At 41.6% G+C, this 17,576-nt stretch overlaps 1 protein-coding gene across 2 annotated transcripts in view; it reads left to right on the top strand.

The window, feature by feature from the left end:
- Positions 1-17,576, top strand: part of SMC5 (structural maintenance of chromosomes 5) — a 61,403-nt gene that overhangs the window by 25,874 nt on the left and 17,953 nt on the right. For both annotated transcript variants that reach the window (XM_052700728.1, XM_052700729.1), the window contains exons 11-16: positions 7,363-7,476; positions 8,920-9,014; positions 9,647-9,779; positions 11,665-11,838; positions 11,961-12,130; positions 17,069-17,192. In XM_052700728.1, coding sequence (XP_052556688.1) covers positions 7,363-7,476; positions 8,920-9,014; positions 9,647-9,779; positions 11,665-11,838; positions 11,961-12,130; positions 17,069-17,192 — 810 coding nt within the window. The remainder of the gene's footprint in view (positions 1-7,362; positions 7,477-8,919; positions 9,015-9,646; positions 9,780-11,664; positions 11,839-11,960; positions 12,131-17,068; positions 17,193-17,576) is intronic.

Genomic DNA, 17,576 nt, shown 5'->3' with positions numbered 1-17,576 from the left:
TTCAGTGTCGTCTTTAAAAGTATAGTAGTAGTCATCTTATAGAACAACCTGCTCAGCAGATGTTGAAACATAACATTGCACTCTTAAGCTGTTCATATTGTCTTTCAAAACCAGCTACAGGCAGAGGAAGTATCTATTCCTAGTGTGTCGTTTTGACAGATGTGGTGTTAGATAAAAATGGAAGGACTAAGTTTTGAAAGATCCTAATGGTTTTCTTCTGCATTCCCTCACCTGTTTATCAGCAATCTTGAATTTCTTGAAATGTCAAGAAGATGAGGAAACCCACTGCATTCTTCACCTCTGTTTCTGAATTCCCAACTTATTTTAGTAGTATATTGTTACAGTCTGAATGTATTGAATAGTGAGTATTTGTATGCCAGTTCTTCTGCTTTTTGTATGCGTTAAAGGTATTCAAAATGGCTTTTACTTAGTAGAAAATAAGAAAAATCACAGTAATTCCCTCTTGTTGGTACCTGATCTTCAAATTCTTTCAGTAAGATCTTGTCACATTATTTTTGCAAATAACATAATTACATGGCCCTTACTTTTACTTCATGGGCTTGTTAACCTGTTTAACATCCGGTAATGTCTGAATGTGTGTTCTGTGATATGGTATAGACTCATCTGTCTATATAGTCTAGTTTTTGAACTGCTGATATGTTGCCCAGCCTGTGGCCATATTGAGATTATTAAGTTGTGTGGTTCTGTGTGATTCTGTCTTAAACTTACTTAATTATGTAATTCTTTGTGATTTTTGTCTTTGTTTATTTAGACATTAAATCTTTAATACTTGTGAGTTACGGCAGAATTATACCTGAATGAAATGTTAATACTATAAGAAGCTTCCCTCTCTGCTCTTGAGTACCTACAGGGATGGGGTGTCCACATCCTCTCTGTGGGAAGGCTATTCTACTCTGAGTAAAAAACTTCCTTCTAACATCTAACCTAAAGTCTCCCTTCTTTTAGTTTAAGACTGTTCTCTTTTGTCCCATCACTATCAGGCCATGTAAAATGTCATTCTCTCTATTTTATAACCTCACTTTTGGTGCTGGAAGGTCACAATGAGGTATCCCTGGAGGTATCTCCCCAGGCTGAACAAGCCCAGATACCTTCAGCCTTTCTTAGTAGGGGAGGTGCTCCTGCCCTCTGATTGTGTTCGTGGCCTTCCTCTGGACCTGTTCCACCAAGTCCACGTCTGCCTTGTACTGGGGGCCCCATACCAGGATGCTGCTCTGGGTGGAGCCTCATGAGGGCAGAACAAAATCACGTCTTGCACTACTGGCCTTTGATTCATCCAAGAATTCAGTTGGTCTTTGGGCCTGCAAGTGCACACTGCTGGCTCCTGTCCAGCTTTTTGTCTGCCAGAACCCCCCAAATTCTTCTCTACAGGGCTGCTTTCAGTGAGTTCTTCTCCTAGTCTGTACACGTATCTGAGATGATCATGACCCAGTTGAAGCACCTCAAGCCAGCCTGGTTGAACCTGGTTAGTTTGACATGAGCCCATTTTTCAAGCTTGTCCAGTTCCCTGTGGATGGTACTGCTTCCTTCTGTTGTAGCAGGCTGCACTGCTTCCTTCTGTTATAGCAGCTGCACCAGTCAGCTTAGTGTTATCTGCAATCTTGCTGAGAGTGCACTTGATTCCACCGTCTAGGTCCTTGATTAAGGTGTTTAAGAGCACTGGTCTCAAGACAGACCCCTGAGGGATACCACTTGTGGCCAGCTTCGACCTGGACGTGGAGCCATTTGACTACAACCTTATGGCTGCACCCATTGGACTAATTCCTTATCTGCCTAAAAGTCAAGCCTTAAAATCCATGTCTTTCTGATTTAGAGATAAGGATGTGGTGTAGGACTGTGTCAAAGGCATTGCAGAAGTCCAGGAAGGTGACATCAGTTGACTTCATTGATGCCATCATCCTACCATTGAAAGCTGCCACTAGATTGGTGAGGCACATCATCTTTCCTTGACGAAGCTGTGCTGGCTGTGTTGGATCATCTCCTCTTCTTGCATTTGTCTCATTATTCTTTTCAGGAAGGTTTGTTCTATTATCTTCCCAGGCTCACTGATATGTAGTTACTTGAGTCTTTCTTTCTCTCTTTAATATGGGAGTGATGTTTCTCATTTTCCAATCACCATGGACTAACTCTGACAGCTGTGCCTTTTCAGATTTGATGGAGAGTGGCTTGGCAACCATGTATACTAGTTCCTTCACAGGATCGGAAGAGACTTCTGGAAATCAAGTCCAACTCACCTCTTAAGCAGGTTTCCTACCATACGTTGCACAGAAAAGCTTCCTGGTGGGTTTTGAATCTTTCCAGAAAAGGAGACTCCACAACTTCTCTGGGCAGCTTGTTCCAGTGCTCTGTCACAATCTTAAGTAGAGAAGTTCTTCCCTCTTGAGTGAAACTGTCCACATACCTATCCCACAATTCCTGAGCTTCACTAGAGGGATACTGTGGGAGACAGTGTCAATATCTTGGGATGCATGTCCTACAGGATTGTACAGTGTGTACGATGTGGTCTTGAACTTGTTCTTCTCTGAGAGTGGGAGGAATCTTGCTCTGCCAGCCCCAGTTAGAGGTTTTGGGGACATGAGAGACATGGGAAGGCTAATTACCAAAAAAGGGCAAGGAAAAGAACTTCAGTACGTTGGTCTTCATCCATGCCTGCTGAAGGTAATTCTCCCTTCTTGTATATCAGAGAAGGTACACTCTCCTTGGCCTGCCTCTTCTGACCAACATACCTGTAGAACCCTTTTTTGTTTTCACGTCTCTTGCCAAGTTCAGTTCAATCTTGCCTTGACTTTCCTAATTCTATCTCTATGTGTCTGGACCACATCCCTGTATTCTTTTTAGGCTGCTTATCCATGCTTATACTGCCTGCTCAGTTTAACCATCAGGTCCTTGGTTAGTTGGTTTCCTGCCTCTCTTACTTGATTTCTTATGCTGGGATATGGAAAGTTCTTGTGCTGTCGAAAAAGTATCCTTATGTAGCTGCCAGCTCTGTTCTGTTCCTTTGTCCTTGATGAGTTTCCCAGGGGATCCCATCCAGTAATTCCTTACGCAGTTAGAATTTTGCTCTTCTGAATTCCAGGGTCCTGAGTGTGCTCTTTGCCAGGCCAGTGTTTCAATGAATCATATAATTGTTTAAGTTGGAAGGCACCTGTAAACGTCGTCTGGTCCAACTCCCCCCGCAATGAATAGGGATATCTACAGTTAGATCAAGTTGCTGAAAGCCTGATCCAGCCTGACCTTTGGAATGTCTCCAGAGATAAGACATCCACCACATAGAATCACCAAGGTTGGATAAGACCTAGATCATCTCATCCAACCGTCCTCCTACCATCCTTTCCCACTAAACCATATCCTTAGCACCACTTCTGAATGTTTCTTGAACACCTCCAGGCACAGTGGCTCAACTACCTTTCTCTGGCAGGCTGTTGGAGCACCTGACCACTCTTTTGTAGAAGAAATTTTTCCTAATATCCAGTTCAAATTTCCTCTGGTGCAACTTGAGGCCATTCTCTGTAGTCCTGTCACTAGTTATGCAGGAGAACAGACTGACCACCTGCTCATCACAACCTCTTTTCAGAAAGTTGTAGAACAATGAGGTCTCTCCAAGCCTCCTCTTCTCCAGACTAAGCAATCCCAGTTCCCTCAGTCATTCCTTTTAAAACTTGTTCTCCAGACCTCTCTTCAGATTTGTTGCGCTTTTCTGGACACGCTTCAGGGCCTCGATGTCTTTCTTCACAGAATCACAGAAACACCAAGGTTGGAAAAGACCTACAAGATCATCCAGTCCAACCATCCACCAATCACTAATAGTTCTCACTAAACCATATCACTCAACACAAAATCCAAACATTCCTTGAACATCTCCAGGGTCGGTGACTCCACTACCTCCCTGGGCAGCCCATTCCAGTGCCTGACCACTCCTTTAGAAAAATAGTATTTCCTAACATCCAGCCTACATCTCCCCTGGCGCAGTGTGACGCCATTCCTTCTACTCTTATCACCAGTTACATGAGAGAAGAGGCCAATCCCCAGCTCACTACAACCTCCCTTCAGGTAGTTATAGAGAGCAATAAGGTGTCCCCTGAGCTGCCTCTTCTCCAGACTGAACATTCCCAGCTCCTTCAGCCTCTCTTCATAAGGACTGTGCTCCAGAGCCCTCACCAGCCCTGTTGCCCTTCTTTGAACCCACTCCAGTGCCTCAGTGTCTTTCTTGCAGCGAGGGGCCCACAACTGGACACAGTACTCAATGTGTGGCCTCACCGTCAGAGTGAGGCCGCTACCGGAGCTGAGTACAGGGGCACAATCACTTCCCCATTCCTGCTTGCAACGCTGTTTCTGATGTGGTTCAGGATGCCATTGGCCTTCCTGGCCACCTGGGCACACTGCTGGCTCATGTTCAGCCGAGCATCAATCAATACCCCCAGGTCCATTTACTCTACGCAGTCTTCCCACTCTGCCCCACGCCTGTAGCGTCGCCTGGGGTTGTTGTGGCCAAAGCGCAGGACCCGGCATTTGATCCTGTTGAGCCTCATCCCACTGGCTTCAGCTCAGCCATCCAGCCTGTCCAGATCCCTCTGTATGGCCTCGCCACCCCCAGGCAAATCCACACTTCCAGCCAACTTGGTGTCATCCGCAAACCTACTGAGAGTGCACTCAATGCCCTCTTCCAGGTCATCAATAAAGATATGGAAGAGGACAGGCCCCAGCACCAACCCCTGGGGAACACCACTTGTCACCGGTCACCAGCTGGATTTAGCTCCATTCACCACCACTTTCTGGGCCCAGCCTTCCAGCCATTTCCTAATCCAGCCAAGAGCGTATCTGTCCAAGCCACGGGCTGCCAGCTTCTGCAGGAGAATGCTGTGGGAGACAGTGCCAATGGCTTTGCTGAAGTCTAGGTAGACTACATCAACAGCCTTTCCCTCGTCTACCAGATGAGTAGATTGTAGAACTAGGTCATAGAAGGAGATCAGTTTGGTCAAGCAGGACCTGCCCTTCATGAACTGATGCTGGCTAGGCCTAATTCCCTGCTTGTCCCACACATGTCACATGATCTCCCTCAAGACAGTCTGCTCCATAACCTTCCCTGGCACTGAGGTCAGGTTAACAGGCCTGTAGTTCCCCGGATCCTCCTTACAACCCTTCTAACCCTTTTTTGTCAGTGGGGGGCCTGAAACAGAACACAGTATTTGGGGTGTGGCCTCACTAGAGCTGAGTAGAGAGAGATGACCCCTATTTCTGATACAAGCCAGGACGCCGTTGACCTTGGTCACCTAAGCACAGTGATGGCTCATGTTCAGCCGAGCATCAATGAACACTCCCAGTTCTTTTTCCTCAACACTGTCTTCCAGCTACTCTACCCAAAACCTGTAGTGTTGCCTGGGGTTGTTGTGGCCAAAGAACAGGACTGAGCACTTGGTCTTGTTGAACCACCTCTCTGGCAACCTGTTCCAGAGTCTCGCCGTCTGTACTGCAAGACCTTTCTTCCTGATCCAATCCAAATCTTCGGTCTTTTAATTTGACATAATTTCCCCTTGTCCTCTTACAGCAGGCTCTGCTAAAAAGCTTGTCCACTTCTTTCTTGTAGGCCACCTTTTAGACTTCAGATGCTGAAAGGCTGCTATTGGATTTCTCTGGAGCCACTTCTTCTCCAGACTGAACAGCCCCGACTCTCTCAGCCTCTTCTCAGTGGGAAGGTGGTCCATCTCTTGTGCGTTTCTGTGTGTCTCCTCTGGTCACTCTGTAACAGGTTATCTCTCCTGTACTCCACATCTGGATTCAGTCTGTAATCCAGGTGAGGTCTTGTCAGTGTAAAAGGGCAGAATCATCTCCCTTGACCTGCTGACTGTGCTTCTTTTGATGCAGCCCAGGATACAGTTGGCTTCTGGGCTACGAGGGCATGTTGCTGTCTCATACATCTTGCCATCCACTGGTACCCCCACATCCTTTTTGGCAGAGCTATGCTATGTTCTTTTGTCCCTTAACTGATAGTGGGAGTTGCCACAACCTAGCTGCCAAGCCTTTGCACTTGGATTTGTTGAACCTTATGAAGTTCAACAGGGCCCATTGCTCAGCCTGATTAGCTCTCTCTGGGTGGCATCCTGTCCCTTGGACCTGTCGACTGCACCACACATTTTGCTGTCGTCTACAAACTTGATTCCATTGTCAATGTCATTGATGAGGATATTAAAATTCATTAGTCCCTGTACTGACACCCTGTACTGACAGGGACACCACTTGTCACCGATGTTCATTTGGACATTGAGCCATTGACCACTATCCTGTGGGTATGATTATGCACTCGATTCCTTGTCCATCAAACCATCCATCAAATCCATCTTTCCTATTCGGAGAGAAGGATGTTGTTGGGGACTGTGCCAAAGGCCTTGTTGAAATCCAGGTGTCTCTTCCCTTGCTTGCTGATGCAGTTATGCCATCATTGAAAGCCACAAGGTTGGTCAGGCAGCACTTACTCTTGGTGAAGTCATGCTGATTGTCCCATATTGCCTCAGTCTCTTCCTTATGCCTTAGCATAGCTTCCAGGAGGATCCTCTGCATGATCTTCCCCAGCATAGAGGAGAGGCTAAGAGGTTGGTAGTTCCCTGAGTCATTCTTCCTAACCTTTTTAAAAATGGGTGTGATACTGCCTTTTTTCCGGGAACTTCCTCTGACTGCCATGACTTTTTCAGGTACCATTAAGTTTGGCTTGGTGTCTGTGTCAGCCAGTTCACTCAGGACTCTGGGATGCATCTCATCAGGACCCATAGACTTACAGATGTTCAGGTTCCCCAGGTGATCACGAACCTGATCTTTGCTTGCAGTGGGAGGGGCTTTTCTTCCCTAGTTCCTATCTCCTGGACCATCTACTCAAGGACTGTGTTTAGAGCAGTTTACAGTGAAGACTAAAGTTTCTCCTTGTTTGTTGTTAAAAGGCTGCCTTTATTACACATGAGGGAGGTGTGACCTCCTGGACTTTCCTTTTCCAGTTGAATTACCTATAGAAGCCTTTCCTATACTTCTTTGATCCCCTTGTCAAGTTTAGTTCCAGTTGGGCCTTGACTTTCTGGACACCATGCCCTACGCAGCCTAGCAGCATCCTTATAATCTTCCCAGATTACCGTTCCTGCTTCCGCTGCCTGTGCATCTGGTGTAGTGTAGATTCCCTCCAGAGAGAACTGACTGCATAAAGATTGGGAGTATGCCTTAGAAGACATGTGTTTAAATGTTGACTTTATTTTCATTAACAATCATAATTGTTGGATATCATCTGACTATAGTGTGCAGGGGAAGGATTGTTAATTGTGTTAAATCATTATTACCTTTTCCTTTTTTTTTTCATATGAGCAGATCAATGTCAAAGACAATAAGCATGCCAAATATGTTGAAAATCATATTTCAACCAATGACATGAAGGCTTTCGTTTTTGAGAGTCAAGAAGATATGGAACTGTTTCTTGTGGAGGCAAGTAGGCATTAATTTTAAAAACTGATGAAATATTGATTTAGTAGCCACGTACTTTGGAGTTTACTACCATTTTAGTTGTAGCTACATAAAGCAGCAGTGTGGTTTTTTTAGCTTGACATACCCTTGAAGACATCTGGACACTTCAGTTAGTCTGGAGCGTGAAGAAAGGAGAGGCATGAAACTCCATATGTGTTTCCCAGCATGATTAAATTCAGGATCTGGAGCCTTTAGCGGAAAATATGTCAGCTTTCCTCTGTGTACCATGTTGGATAGTAAAATCCATCTACTTTTTCTGCTGGTTGCAGCAGCTCTTCAGTTGAGGTCCTTTTTCAACACATTCTGTCTGGAAACTGTCAAAACATAACATAAACTTTGTTTGATTATACACTTCTCAAATTAGTAGAGGGATGATAAGTCTGTATTTATTGTTTTTTGTTTGGTTAGATCAGTAGAAAAGCTTAAACGGAGTGTTCAAAGACTTCTGTCTGGAGTAAATAATAAGTAATATTTTTCAAAGCCTGGGCCAGGTGGAGGGTTGCAGGAGTGCTAGGAAAATATTTATTGCTAGAAAAAGCTTTTGTCTTCTTTGACAAGGTTGTAATCATTGAGGAGGGGGAAAAAGTACTTAGTACAAGGAAATGGAAAGAGCAGAATGCTGCTAATGCAGTACCAAGGATTTCTAGTGCCTCTTGTCGAAATGGGTGAGAGTACATCTTTCTTGAGAAGGCAATGGTCCAAGTAACAAATCAGGCTAATTATTTTCCTAATGCTGCTCATTCCTGGAGTGGTGGGGTAATTGCTCCCATTGAGAGCCAGATGAAATAGAAAAAAACCACAGGACAGGACATTAACTATCATAGTGCTTCTCAGCTGCTCTCCTTAGAGTACTTTGATTAATGATAAACAATTTAGCAATTTTTGAAGGCATGTACATCCTTCTCAGAAGCTAGTCATTTTTACATAAGTGAGTTGTTATTTGAGGTTCTGGGTTACTTTAACCAGCTGAGCTGGTCTTTCATGTGTGTACTCAATCATCTCTGTTCCATTAAGATGAGAAGCTTTTTACAGCCTTATGCCTGTTATCTGCCATTGTCTGTGCAAAATGGATGTACGTGCAGAATGGAGCCAGGAGGAGAGGGCTTCTTATTACATCTGTACAGATTGGCACCCAGCTTAGCTATTAAGATTGAGCACCTTGCTCTAAAATTTGAACAGTTCTTTTATTACTAATGCATTGTATTTCTGTGTACAGAGATAAGCTTTTGGAGATTTCAGTCCTGCCTGAAGAGGAGTAGATTTTTGTGGGCTCTTCCATAAGTTAAATCAGTTTAAAATTAGTCAGTTACTTTAAAATAAGTCAGAATTCTTCAGAATAATACATGATCTTCATATAGTAATTTTTTCTGCTTGTTTTGACTAAGTAATATAATCTGTGTTTAGTTGCGTGATCGTCAGAAACTGAGAGTGAATGCTGTGTGTGCACCTGATAAATCGTGTGCTGAAACCTTACCATCAACACCTATTGAAGAAATACAGTACGTATCAGATTATTTTGGTGGGAAGGGTTCTAAATGTAATGTTTCCATGTATTTGCTATGTATTACCTTCTCTTACGAAGAAAGGCTGAGGAAGCTTGGCTTGCTCCGCCAAGTTCTGGGGAGACCTTATTGTAGCCGTTATTCAGGCTTTTGTTGCAGCTTCATTCAGTATATAAAGAGAACTTATAAAAAAATGGAGAATGACTTTTTCGACTGTCTAATAGTAATAGAACAAAAGGGAACAGTTTTAAAGTAAAAGAAGGGAAATTTCAGTTAGATGTTATGAGGAACGTCTTTAGTGAAGGCTGTGGAGCCGGTAGCCCAGAAAACCTGTGGATGGTCCCATTCCTGGAGGTGGTCAAGGCCAGGTTGGATGAGCCCCAGGTAGCCTGATATGGCAGATGGCGGCCCTGCCCCAGATAACGTGGCTGGAAATGGGTGATCGTTAACGACCCTTCCATCTGAAGCCATTCTGTTGTTCTGTGATCTTGGTATTTTCCATGCAAATTGAATTCTTACCAGTTCAGTTCAGGGTTAGTGGGACTTTTCTGACCCTTCACTGACTTCACCTTACTTGTTCTCCAGATTTTGTGATGCTTGCTTTTTTTCTTTTTCTTTCCCTTCTTCAGCCGATATGGATTCTTCTCATATTTACGAGAGTTGTTTGATGCTCCTCTTCCTGTGATGAGCTACCTTTGCTCCCAGTATCATGTTCATGAAGTCCCTGTGGGAACTGAGAAGACCAGAAACATGATTGAAAGGGTGAGATGTACTGAATAGCACAAAAACAGCTGTCAACTACAGACTTACTTCTGAAATTCTTTGGCAAGATGATGTGGATTTTCTTTCTATTTGGAGTTCAGAAGTGAGAATGGTTTGTGTTACACAAACATGCTGCAAGACATAACAAATCCAGTCCACTTACGACTTTCCAGAAAGTTAAATGAGTTTCACCTGGGTCCCATTCAAGTCACCCTGCCCCATGAAATGTTTAAAGCAATGATTAGGAAGCTGCTTCATGATTTTTCTACATCAGATGTTCAGATTATGGCCACTACTGGTTTATAATTTCAGATAAAATTGATAACGATGAATATCATAAAAAGCTTTTGAATTCTTAGATACAAGCTAAGAGTTCCAACAGAGAATCATTTCCCTACTTTACTCTTTCATGTAGTCTTCCAAGCTTATCGTTGATGGATTATAATAGGTAACATACATGACTGTTTTCAGCTTTAGTCCTTACTTGATATCTGTTTTGTACCTTTTTACAACAAATGAACTCTCCAAGTAGAAGAGCACTTCCTTGAGCTGAGAACATGAGAGTTGCATTTTTGATAACCTCATGGAATAAACTTTTTAAATGAATAACAAATATTTTTTCGTCATGATAGCTGTTGGTCCTACTTTTTTGTTTCTCATGCTTTGAGAATGAGGAAGAAGGTAAAATTGCAGAGAGTCTTAAGTGAAAACCTTTTTCTGAGCACTCTATTTTTTTTAGAATGGCAGTTCTTCCATCTTCCTGCTTATTGCCTGATGAAACAGATACCTGTATTATAGGTCTGTAAATTACATTTTATAGGCCATTCAGATTTACTCTGTATATTCTCTGTCCTTTCCAGAGCTCCATGAAGAGTGAGTAAGAAAATAGCTGATAGGAGGGCAGAGCTAAGCCAGTATTTATAATGTGTTGCTCTTAGCATATTCTGTCAAGCTGTGAGAAGTTCTTCTTCTTTCTGCTTTTATTACTTCTGATTTTGTTTCATGTGTCTCAGATAAAGTTTTAGTTTAAAAGCACATTATTTTTAGTAGAGCTGAGCACATAGAAAAGGTGTTATACAAAAATATTGTCAACTGTGATGTGGCTGTAAGGTAAAGGAAAATAAATGATTTTCATTGTCTAGAAACCAAATAAACAATGTTTCAGGTGCTTTTTTATATAGTCTGAAGAAAAAAAAAAAAAGTGGTCAAATTTATTTTGTCTCATGGAGTCTTTGCTATTACTGATTTTCTAAATACTTCATGCTTTTTAAATACTGCATTGCCTTACATTATGATAAACATTTGGTTATTTGTTGTATCCTGTTCAATGTGAGTAATTTAAGATCAGTAATTCAAATACTTTTATACCTCAAACGTTTTCACACAGATGTTTTCTTAACTGAAATTGATGCTTTACAGCTCACCCTATCCTCTATTTCTTACATGCTTTTGCTTTTCAGGTATACCAGCTAAATTTTCATGCAGTTACAGAATGAGCCTTGTTTACGATGGAGTGAATAAATACACAAGTATACAAATATTAACAGGCTTTATCAAGGCACATTTATATAACATTGCTAGAGAAGTATGTAAAAAAAATGTAATATATTAGAAGCAGTCTATGTGTCAGAATAATCGGAAGATGTTTAATTGGTAGTGGTAACATAGGCTATGTTGTGATATCCTAGCACTTCTTTGCTGACTGATCAAATTATATGATGGCTTGTTAACAAAGGCTTGCTAACAAATCAGAATTTTGCATGAGTTGATCTTCTTTACTTTAGATTTTAGCTAGTTTATTCCTCTCTCTGAAAACATTGCCTTAAATAACACTTCGGTATGATTAAAATTTTTGTGGGTTTTTTTCTTTCTTTTTTTTTTTTAGGTCATAAAAGAAACTAAACTTAAGCAAATTTACACAGCAGAAGAAAAATATACCATTAGAATATCCATGTATACAAAATTAACCTTTTCTACTAATGTGTGTCTTAGACCAGCTCAGTTTCTCAATTATTCTGTGGGTACAGATGAAAGAAGACAGCTGGAAAATCAGCAGCAGGTAGGAATTTACTTTAGTTACGTATGATATCAGCTACTGTTGTGCAGTATATGTAGCCAGTTTGCATGTATCTGTGTAATAGGTTTATGGTAAGAATACTAATGTGTTTTCTCTTATTTCAGAGTATCAAGCATGTATTACAGTCATTAGATAAGCAGTTAATGACATTGTGTGAGAAACAGAAGCATCTGGAATGCAGGGACAATGAGCTACGGCAACAGAAGAAGGAGCTGTTGGAGAGGGGAAGCAGAAGGAAACAGCTGGAATCAAAAATTGCTGTGAAATACGATAGGTAGGAAACAATCCTATACATGAAATAGGAACAGTTTTAATAGGAAGCCAGTATACAGTTGTTATTATTGTAATGTGCTTTTAACCTAAAAACGTAACCAGTACTTAGGTGTCAGATATAGGTAGACCAAGAGGATGCTTAGAAAGGGAGTAGTAGTTAAAATGCCATATAAAAATATCCTAAGTACTTTCCTTTTATAGTATCATAGGATTCCACTGAGAAGTCATTGCACTGATTTACTTAGTTACCAAAGCTTTCTATCTTGGTAATACTCATCTTGGTACGCAAGGAATCTTGGTGGTATGAAGGTCAAAGGCAGCTTGATTACAAAGAGTAGTGGAGTTCAGGATACTTAGGGGAGAAAAGATGGCAAGTAGCAAGTTCACAGTGCTTTGAGAGGGCAGACTTGGGCCTTTTCAAGGATCTACTTGTTAGTGTCCTATGGAATAAGGCACTGGGGGGAGGAAAAGGAGCCCAAGAAAGCTGGCTAACATGCACATATTATATTATAAATACAGCAGATACAAACAGCAGAACACTGTCAGAGCAAATTCTCAGCTACAAAACACTATTTTCCAACATAGTTGTTGGTTATACGTAGCGTTAGTTATACATCTTTGCCAGCAGTGCACGAGAGCCTACATGCTGTGTTCATAAAAATCTGCATGGCTGTCTGAAATGTGCCTTGTCTTTCATGTCACTGTTGCCACTGCTGGAACATACAATTCTCTATCTTCCTGTGCCAACATCCACTGCGTCAGTGAATGTCAGTGGGTGCAGTTTTGTCAGCCTGGAGGAATTCAGTTGCATCTCTTTGCTTCATTTGCGCTTCCACATCAGATACTGTTTTGTCAGACTGCCTCACTCACTGCTGCTGTATGTCAAAATATAATGGATTGTTGGGGAGGGGTTTCAACCTCCACTGCCATGCCAACAATATCTGCCTTTGATGTCACAGTCCAGTGTAATAAACTAGGAGTCATTCTTTCTGTAGCAGCCCTCATACAAAAAGGAAGCATGGAGAGAGTGGAAGTAAGGATGGGTAACCTAGGAAGAATACAGAGATACTTTGTGAGCATATGGGGAAGCAATTAGGAATGCTGAACCTCAGATAGAATTGATTCTGGCTAGAGATCTCAAAGTGCAAAGTAGAGGCTTTTACAAGTACATCAGACAACAAGGTGGCATGGGCCCACTGCTGAATGAAATGAGAGTCCAGGGTACCTAGTAGATTGTACGGCTGAGGTACTAAATACCTTCTTTGCCTCAGTCTTTACCATCATGATTGACCTTCAGGAATGTCAGGTCTCAGAGACCAGAGTGAAAGTCTGAAGCAAGGAAAAGGCACACTTGATGAAAGAGAATCAGGTCACAGAATACATGAGCCCTAATGTTATGCAGTGTGCCCATGAGTGATGAGGGTGCTGGCAGATGTATTTGCAGGTCCACTCTCAGTCTTTGGTTGATCATAGCAGTTAAAGAAATGTCCGGAGACTGGAAAAACAAATGACACTTCTATCTGCACGAAGCATGGGGACCCAGGGAAGTATAGGACAGTGAGCTCTACCTTAATCCTTGGGGACCATTTCCAGGCAAATGAGGGAGAAGAAGATCATCACAATTAGAGTAGATTCTCCAAGGAGTGATCACTATGCTAAACTTCTTTAATGAAATGAGCAAACTCATGGATGAAAATAATGTCTTCCTCTCCCTGTAAGATTCTCATAGACTGTTGATACATGGATTGGATGGGCATACAGTAAGGTGGGTCGACAAGTGGCTGAACAACCACGCTTATAGGGCAGTAGTCAGTGTACATGATTTTTTTCATAACTTAAACCAACACTGAACAGAGACTGACATAATTACCTGCATTACCTAGTCTGTAATTACCAGGGTATCTCTTCTTATCCTTCTTGAAAATTGGAACAGTATTTGCCAGCTTCCAGTCAGTTTCAATCCTCTCTAGATTCCCAAGATTCTTGAAAAATGCTTGAGAGAAGTCTCACAATGACTTTGATGATCCCTCTAAGTCCCTTGGGAAGAATCCACTTGGATTCCATGAATTTATCTGGATCAGGGTGAAGCAGCAAGTTCTGCTCAAGTTCAGAGCTGGCGGGGAAAATTGATCCTTGCCATAGCCACAGTCCTTCAAGTTGGGGCACCTGGGTTACTGGAGCTCATCATCAGTGTTGAAGACAAAGGCAAAGAAGGCATTAAATTTTTCTGCTTGCCTGCATAGCTCTTGTGTTACAGCTGGTGCATTAAACTGAAAAAAGTGTTCAAAAACACCAACATGGCCATAGGGCTGTAGGTTGTTCCTGCGGGACCAGAGCCAACTGCTGTACAGTCACAGTAGCCAAGTAGCTGTGCAGTGTGCTATCCTTAAAACTGGATGTGAGCTTAGCCCCAAAGCCAGGTTTTGATCTCAGGTGTCCTACTTACGTACATACATATTCATTTATTGTCATGGTGTTCAACTAGAACACAGAATGCATCTTGAAGGCAGGAGGTAGATCCTCCAACTGAGCAAATACTGATTAAATTGTTCTCTTTGGAAGAAAATAATTGCACTCTTTAATTTTGCAAAAGGGAAGCAGTTCTTACACGATGACGGACAAGGATTTTACAGATCTTCTTGCATATTGTGCATATTTGCACTAGAGATGCAAGTGAGTTAAATAATGCCTTGCATTGAATATAACTTTGTAAATATTCATGTTTCTAATTGAAGTGATTACCTAAACAAAACTGTGTATAATTTTAAAGGTAAGTTATAAGAATCATTAAGGTTGCAGAGGGATCTTGAGGTGATCTGTAGTCAATATTCTTAATGCTGTGCTGGAGACTGTCCTTTCAAAACTGAAAACATTTGTGGAGGCTGCACAAGATGTTTGTTTTTATTGGAGGAAGAAAATTTGAGTGTCATCCTCTCGGGACCTCTTGCTTCATCTTAAGTCCCCTGTCTCTCATCCTTCCAGTACGTGTCTTTTGTAACAGCCTGATTCCTTGAAGTCCATCACTTCCTGCAGAGGATGGATGGTGAGAGGTTGCTTTTGGTTGCTCCTGAAGCTATTCTTTTCCAGGCTGAACAAGCTAAGCACTCTCATCTTGTTCTTATAGGTCTTCTGCTGTAGCCAAAACTAAGTGCACCACTTGTGATCTAATGAGTGCTCAACATACCGAACACAGAGGAAAAATCTCCCTTCTGCTTGTGTTCTTGCTCCTGCAGGCAGGGCACGCTGCTGGCTTATGCTCAGTTTACTGTCAAACGTGTGTTATTGCTATGATCGCTTTCTTCCAGGGAGAGGACTTAGAACTTGGCCTTGCAGAATCTGATCAGCTTTTTGTCCGCTCTTCCTCCAGCCTCATCAGGTCCCTCTGAAGAACAAACAGGCTGCTTCCCTGCAACTTAATGTTTTCTGAAAACGTGACAGGAGTGCCTTCTATTCCTCTGTTCCACCAGGTTACTGGCAGAAATTTCAAACAGGATAGCTCTTGTGACAGACTTCTGTTGTACCCAACTTGATGCTGGCTTCCAGACAGAAAACAGCACGATAATCATGACCCTAAGCCTCTCATCACTCTGCCACTTCTTTTCTCTTTTTTTTTAAGTCTGGTCATTCACACATCCAGACTGCTGTTTCCAAACTTGAGTACAGCATTGCTGTCGGAGACAGCATTAAATGCTAGGGGAATTGATCCAAGCCAGACCAAGACAAGTGTGAAGCTTATGTAACTTAATGTTTCTATGTCCACCTGCTAGTGAGGTTCAGAATGTATTTGCTGTACATAGGTATGTGCTTATTTATACATGGTGAGCAGCGTAGCTCAAGCAGACAGATAACAGCATGCACATAAACACAGACAGCACCAGTACTGTGTTCCATACAAGCAGAGCAGAAGTTTCTTAATGAGACTTAAATGAATACGTATTTGCAGAATAGATCCCATCAGCAGCTGGGCTCAGACAAGTAGCTACCCCTAGATACAGTCTCCCCAGTTGCTGGCATCTGAACATAGAAACCCACTGAAACCAGGCTGCTTGAAGTTGTACCTCAGCTTTCCACTTCGTGCTGAACTTCAAGGTGTTCTTATCAGTCCTGTCTGATACCCAGCTTCTGTGGTCTCCTTTAGAGTGAGAAGCATACCCTTGGCTCCCAGACAACTTCATTTAGTTGCCAGCTAGTCTGGCATGGTCTTTGCTATAGAACAAACACTTGCTTATACCTCTGCGTATGAGAGACAATCAGGTTGGTCAGCTGTGTGCCCTTGGTAAAGGCTTGCTGACCATTCCTGATCACCATCTTCCTCATGCTCCTAGAAATGTTTTCAAAGTGTACTTGTTCCAGCATTTTTCGAGGGATCAAAATGGGAAGATGGTTTTAAAGTTTTTTGGATTGTTCTTTGGGCTGGCTTGGTGTTTTTTGAAGATCTCAAAATGTTTTGCAGCTATGTGTACTCTTCTCTTAAAGTTCTTTGTAATTTTGTGCTTTGGGGAATTTAAAAGGAATGAAAACTCTGCTTTTCTGCAGTAAATTAGGAAAGCTGGGGGCAGAGTTTTTTCTTAGAATGTGTAGTGAGAATTAAGCAAGCCTCCTTAACTCTCCTGTGCTGTATTGTTTCAAGAAAGTAGCAGCAGTAAATGAATGTCAATGTTTGCAGTGATTTTTTAAGTCTGAAATTTATAGAAAGCGTATGATTTCTCAGTGATACCATTAGCAAACAAAATTAAAATGTCTCTAATTATGATTTTTTGATATTTTAACTTTCTTAGGATGCTTGGATAGAAAATGCCTCTGATGTATTCAAAATGTTTAGAATTGCAAATTCTTATTCTTGCCAGCTCTTGGTTCATGACATATGAGATTAAGAATTTTGGTATTTTTCTGCAATTTATTTTAATCACGATTAATTGCATATTGGTTCCTTCTGTAGTATAAGACAGCTGGAACAAAATCCTATCAACCTAGAAAAGGAATCTCAACAGGCAAAACTAAAGATCAGAGCCATAAATACTCAGAAAGCAAAACTTGTTACAGAATTAATGTGTCATGTAAAGGTATGTATTTTTTCTTGGTGTTTGTTCCAATATTGTGAAAAGTCTAATTCTTATGAGTAGGAGTAATGCAATATATGAATGTGTCATTGCAAATGTTTGCAAGCTATCTTGCTTAAAGATAGGTTTCTTTTGAAGCTTTTATAAACTTGTGCTTTCTTATCTGTTGTTGACTCAATTTATAAATCATTAGCTGGCTTCAGTTTAGACTTTCACTGTCTTTTTGTGAACACAGGAATTAACTGTGCAATAATTTCTTTGTACTTTCTCAGAGTACTGCATGTTTATGCAGATTGTTTCTTCTCAGTTTATAATCTGCTTTTTTATATTTTTTTTTACTGGGAAAAAAAAATGTTACAGGCCCTCTAAACGTCCACCTTACTGCTA

This window comes from Tympanuchus pallidicinctus, unplaced genomic scaffold (genome assembly GCF_026119805.1).
Source record: "Tympanuchus pallidicinctus isolate F22 unplaced genomic scaffold, pur_lepc_1.0 scaffold4, whole genome shotgun sequence".
Classification (NCBI taxonomy): domain Eukaryota; kingdom Metazoa; phylum Chordata; class Aves; order Galliformes; family Phasianidae; genus Tympanuchus; species Tympanuchus pallidicinctus.
This window is presented reverse-complemented; position numbering and strand designations above follow the sequence as displayed.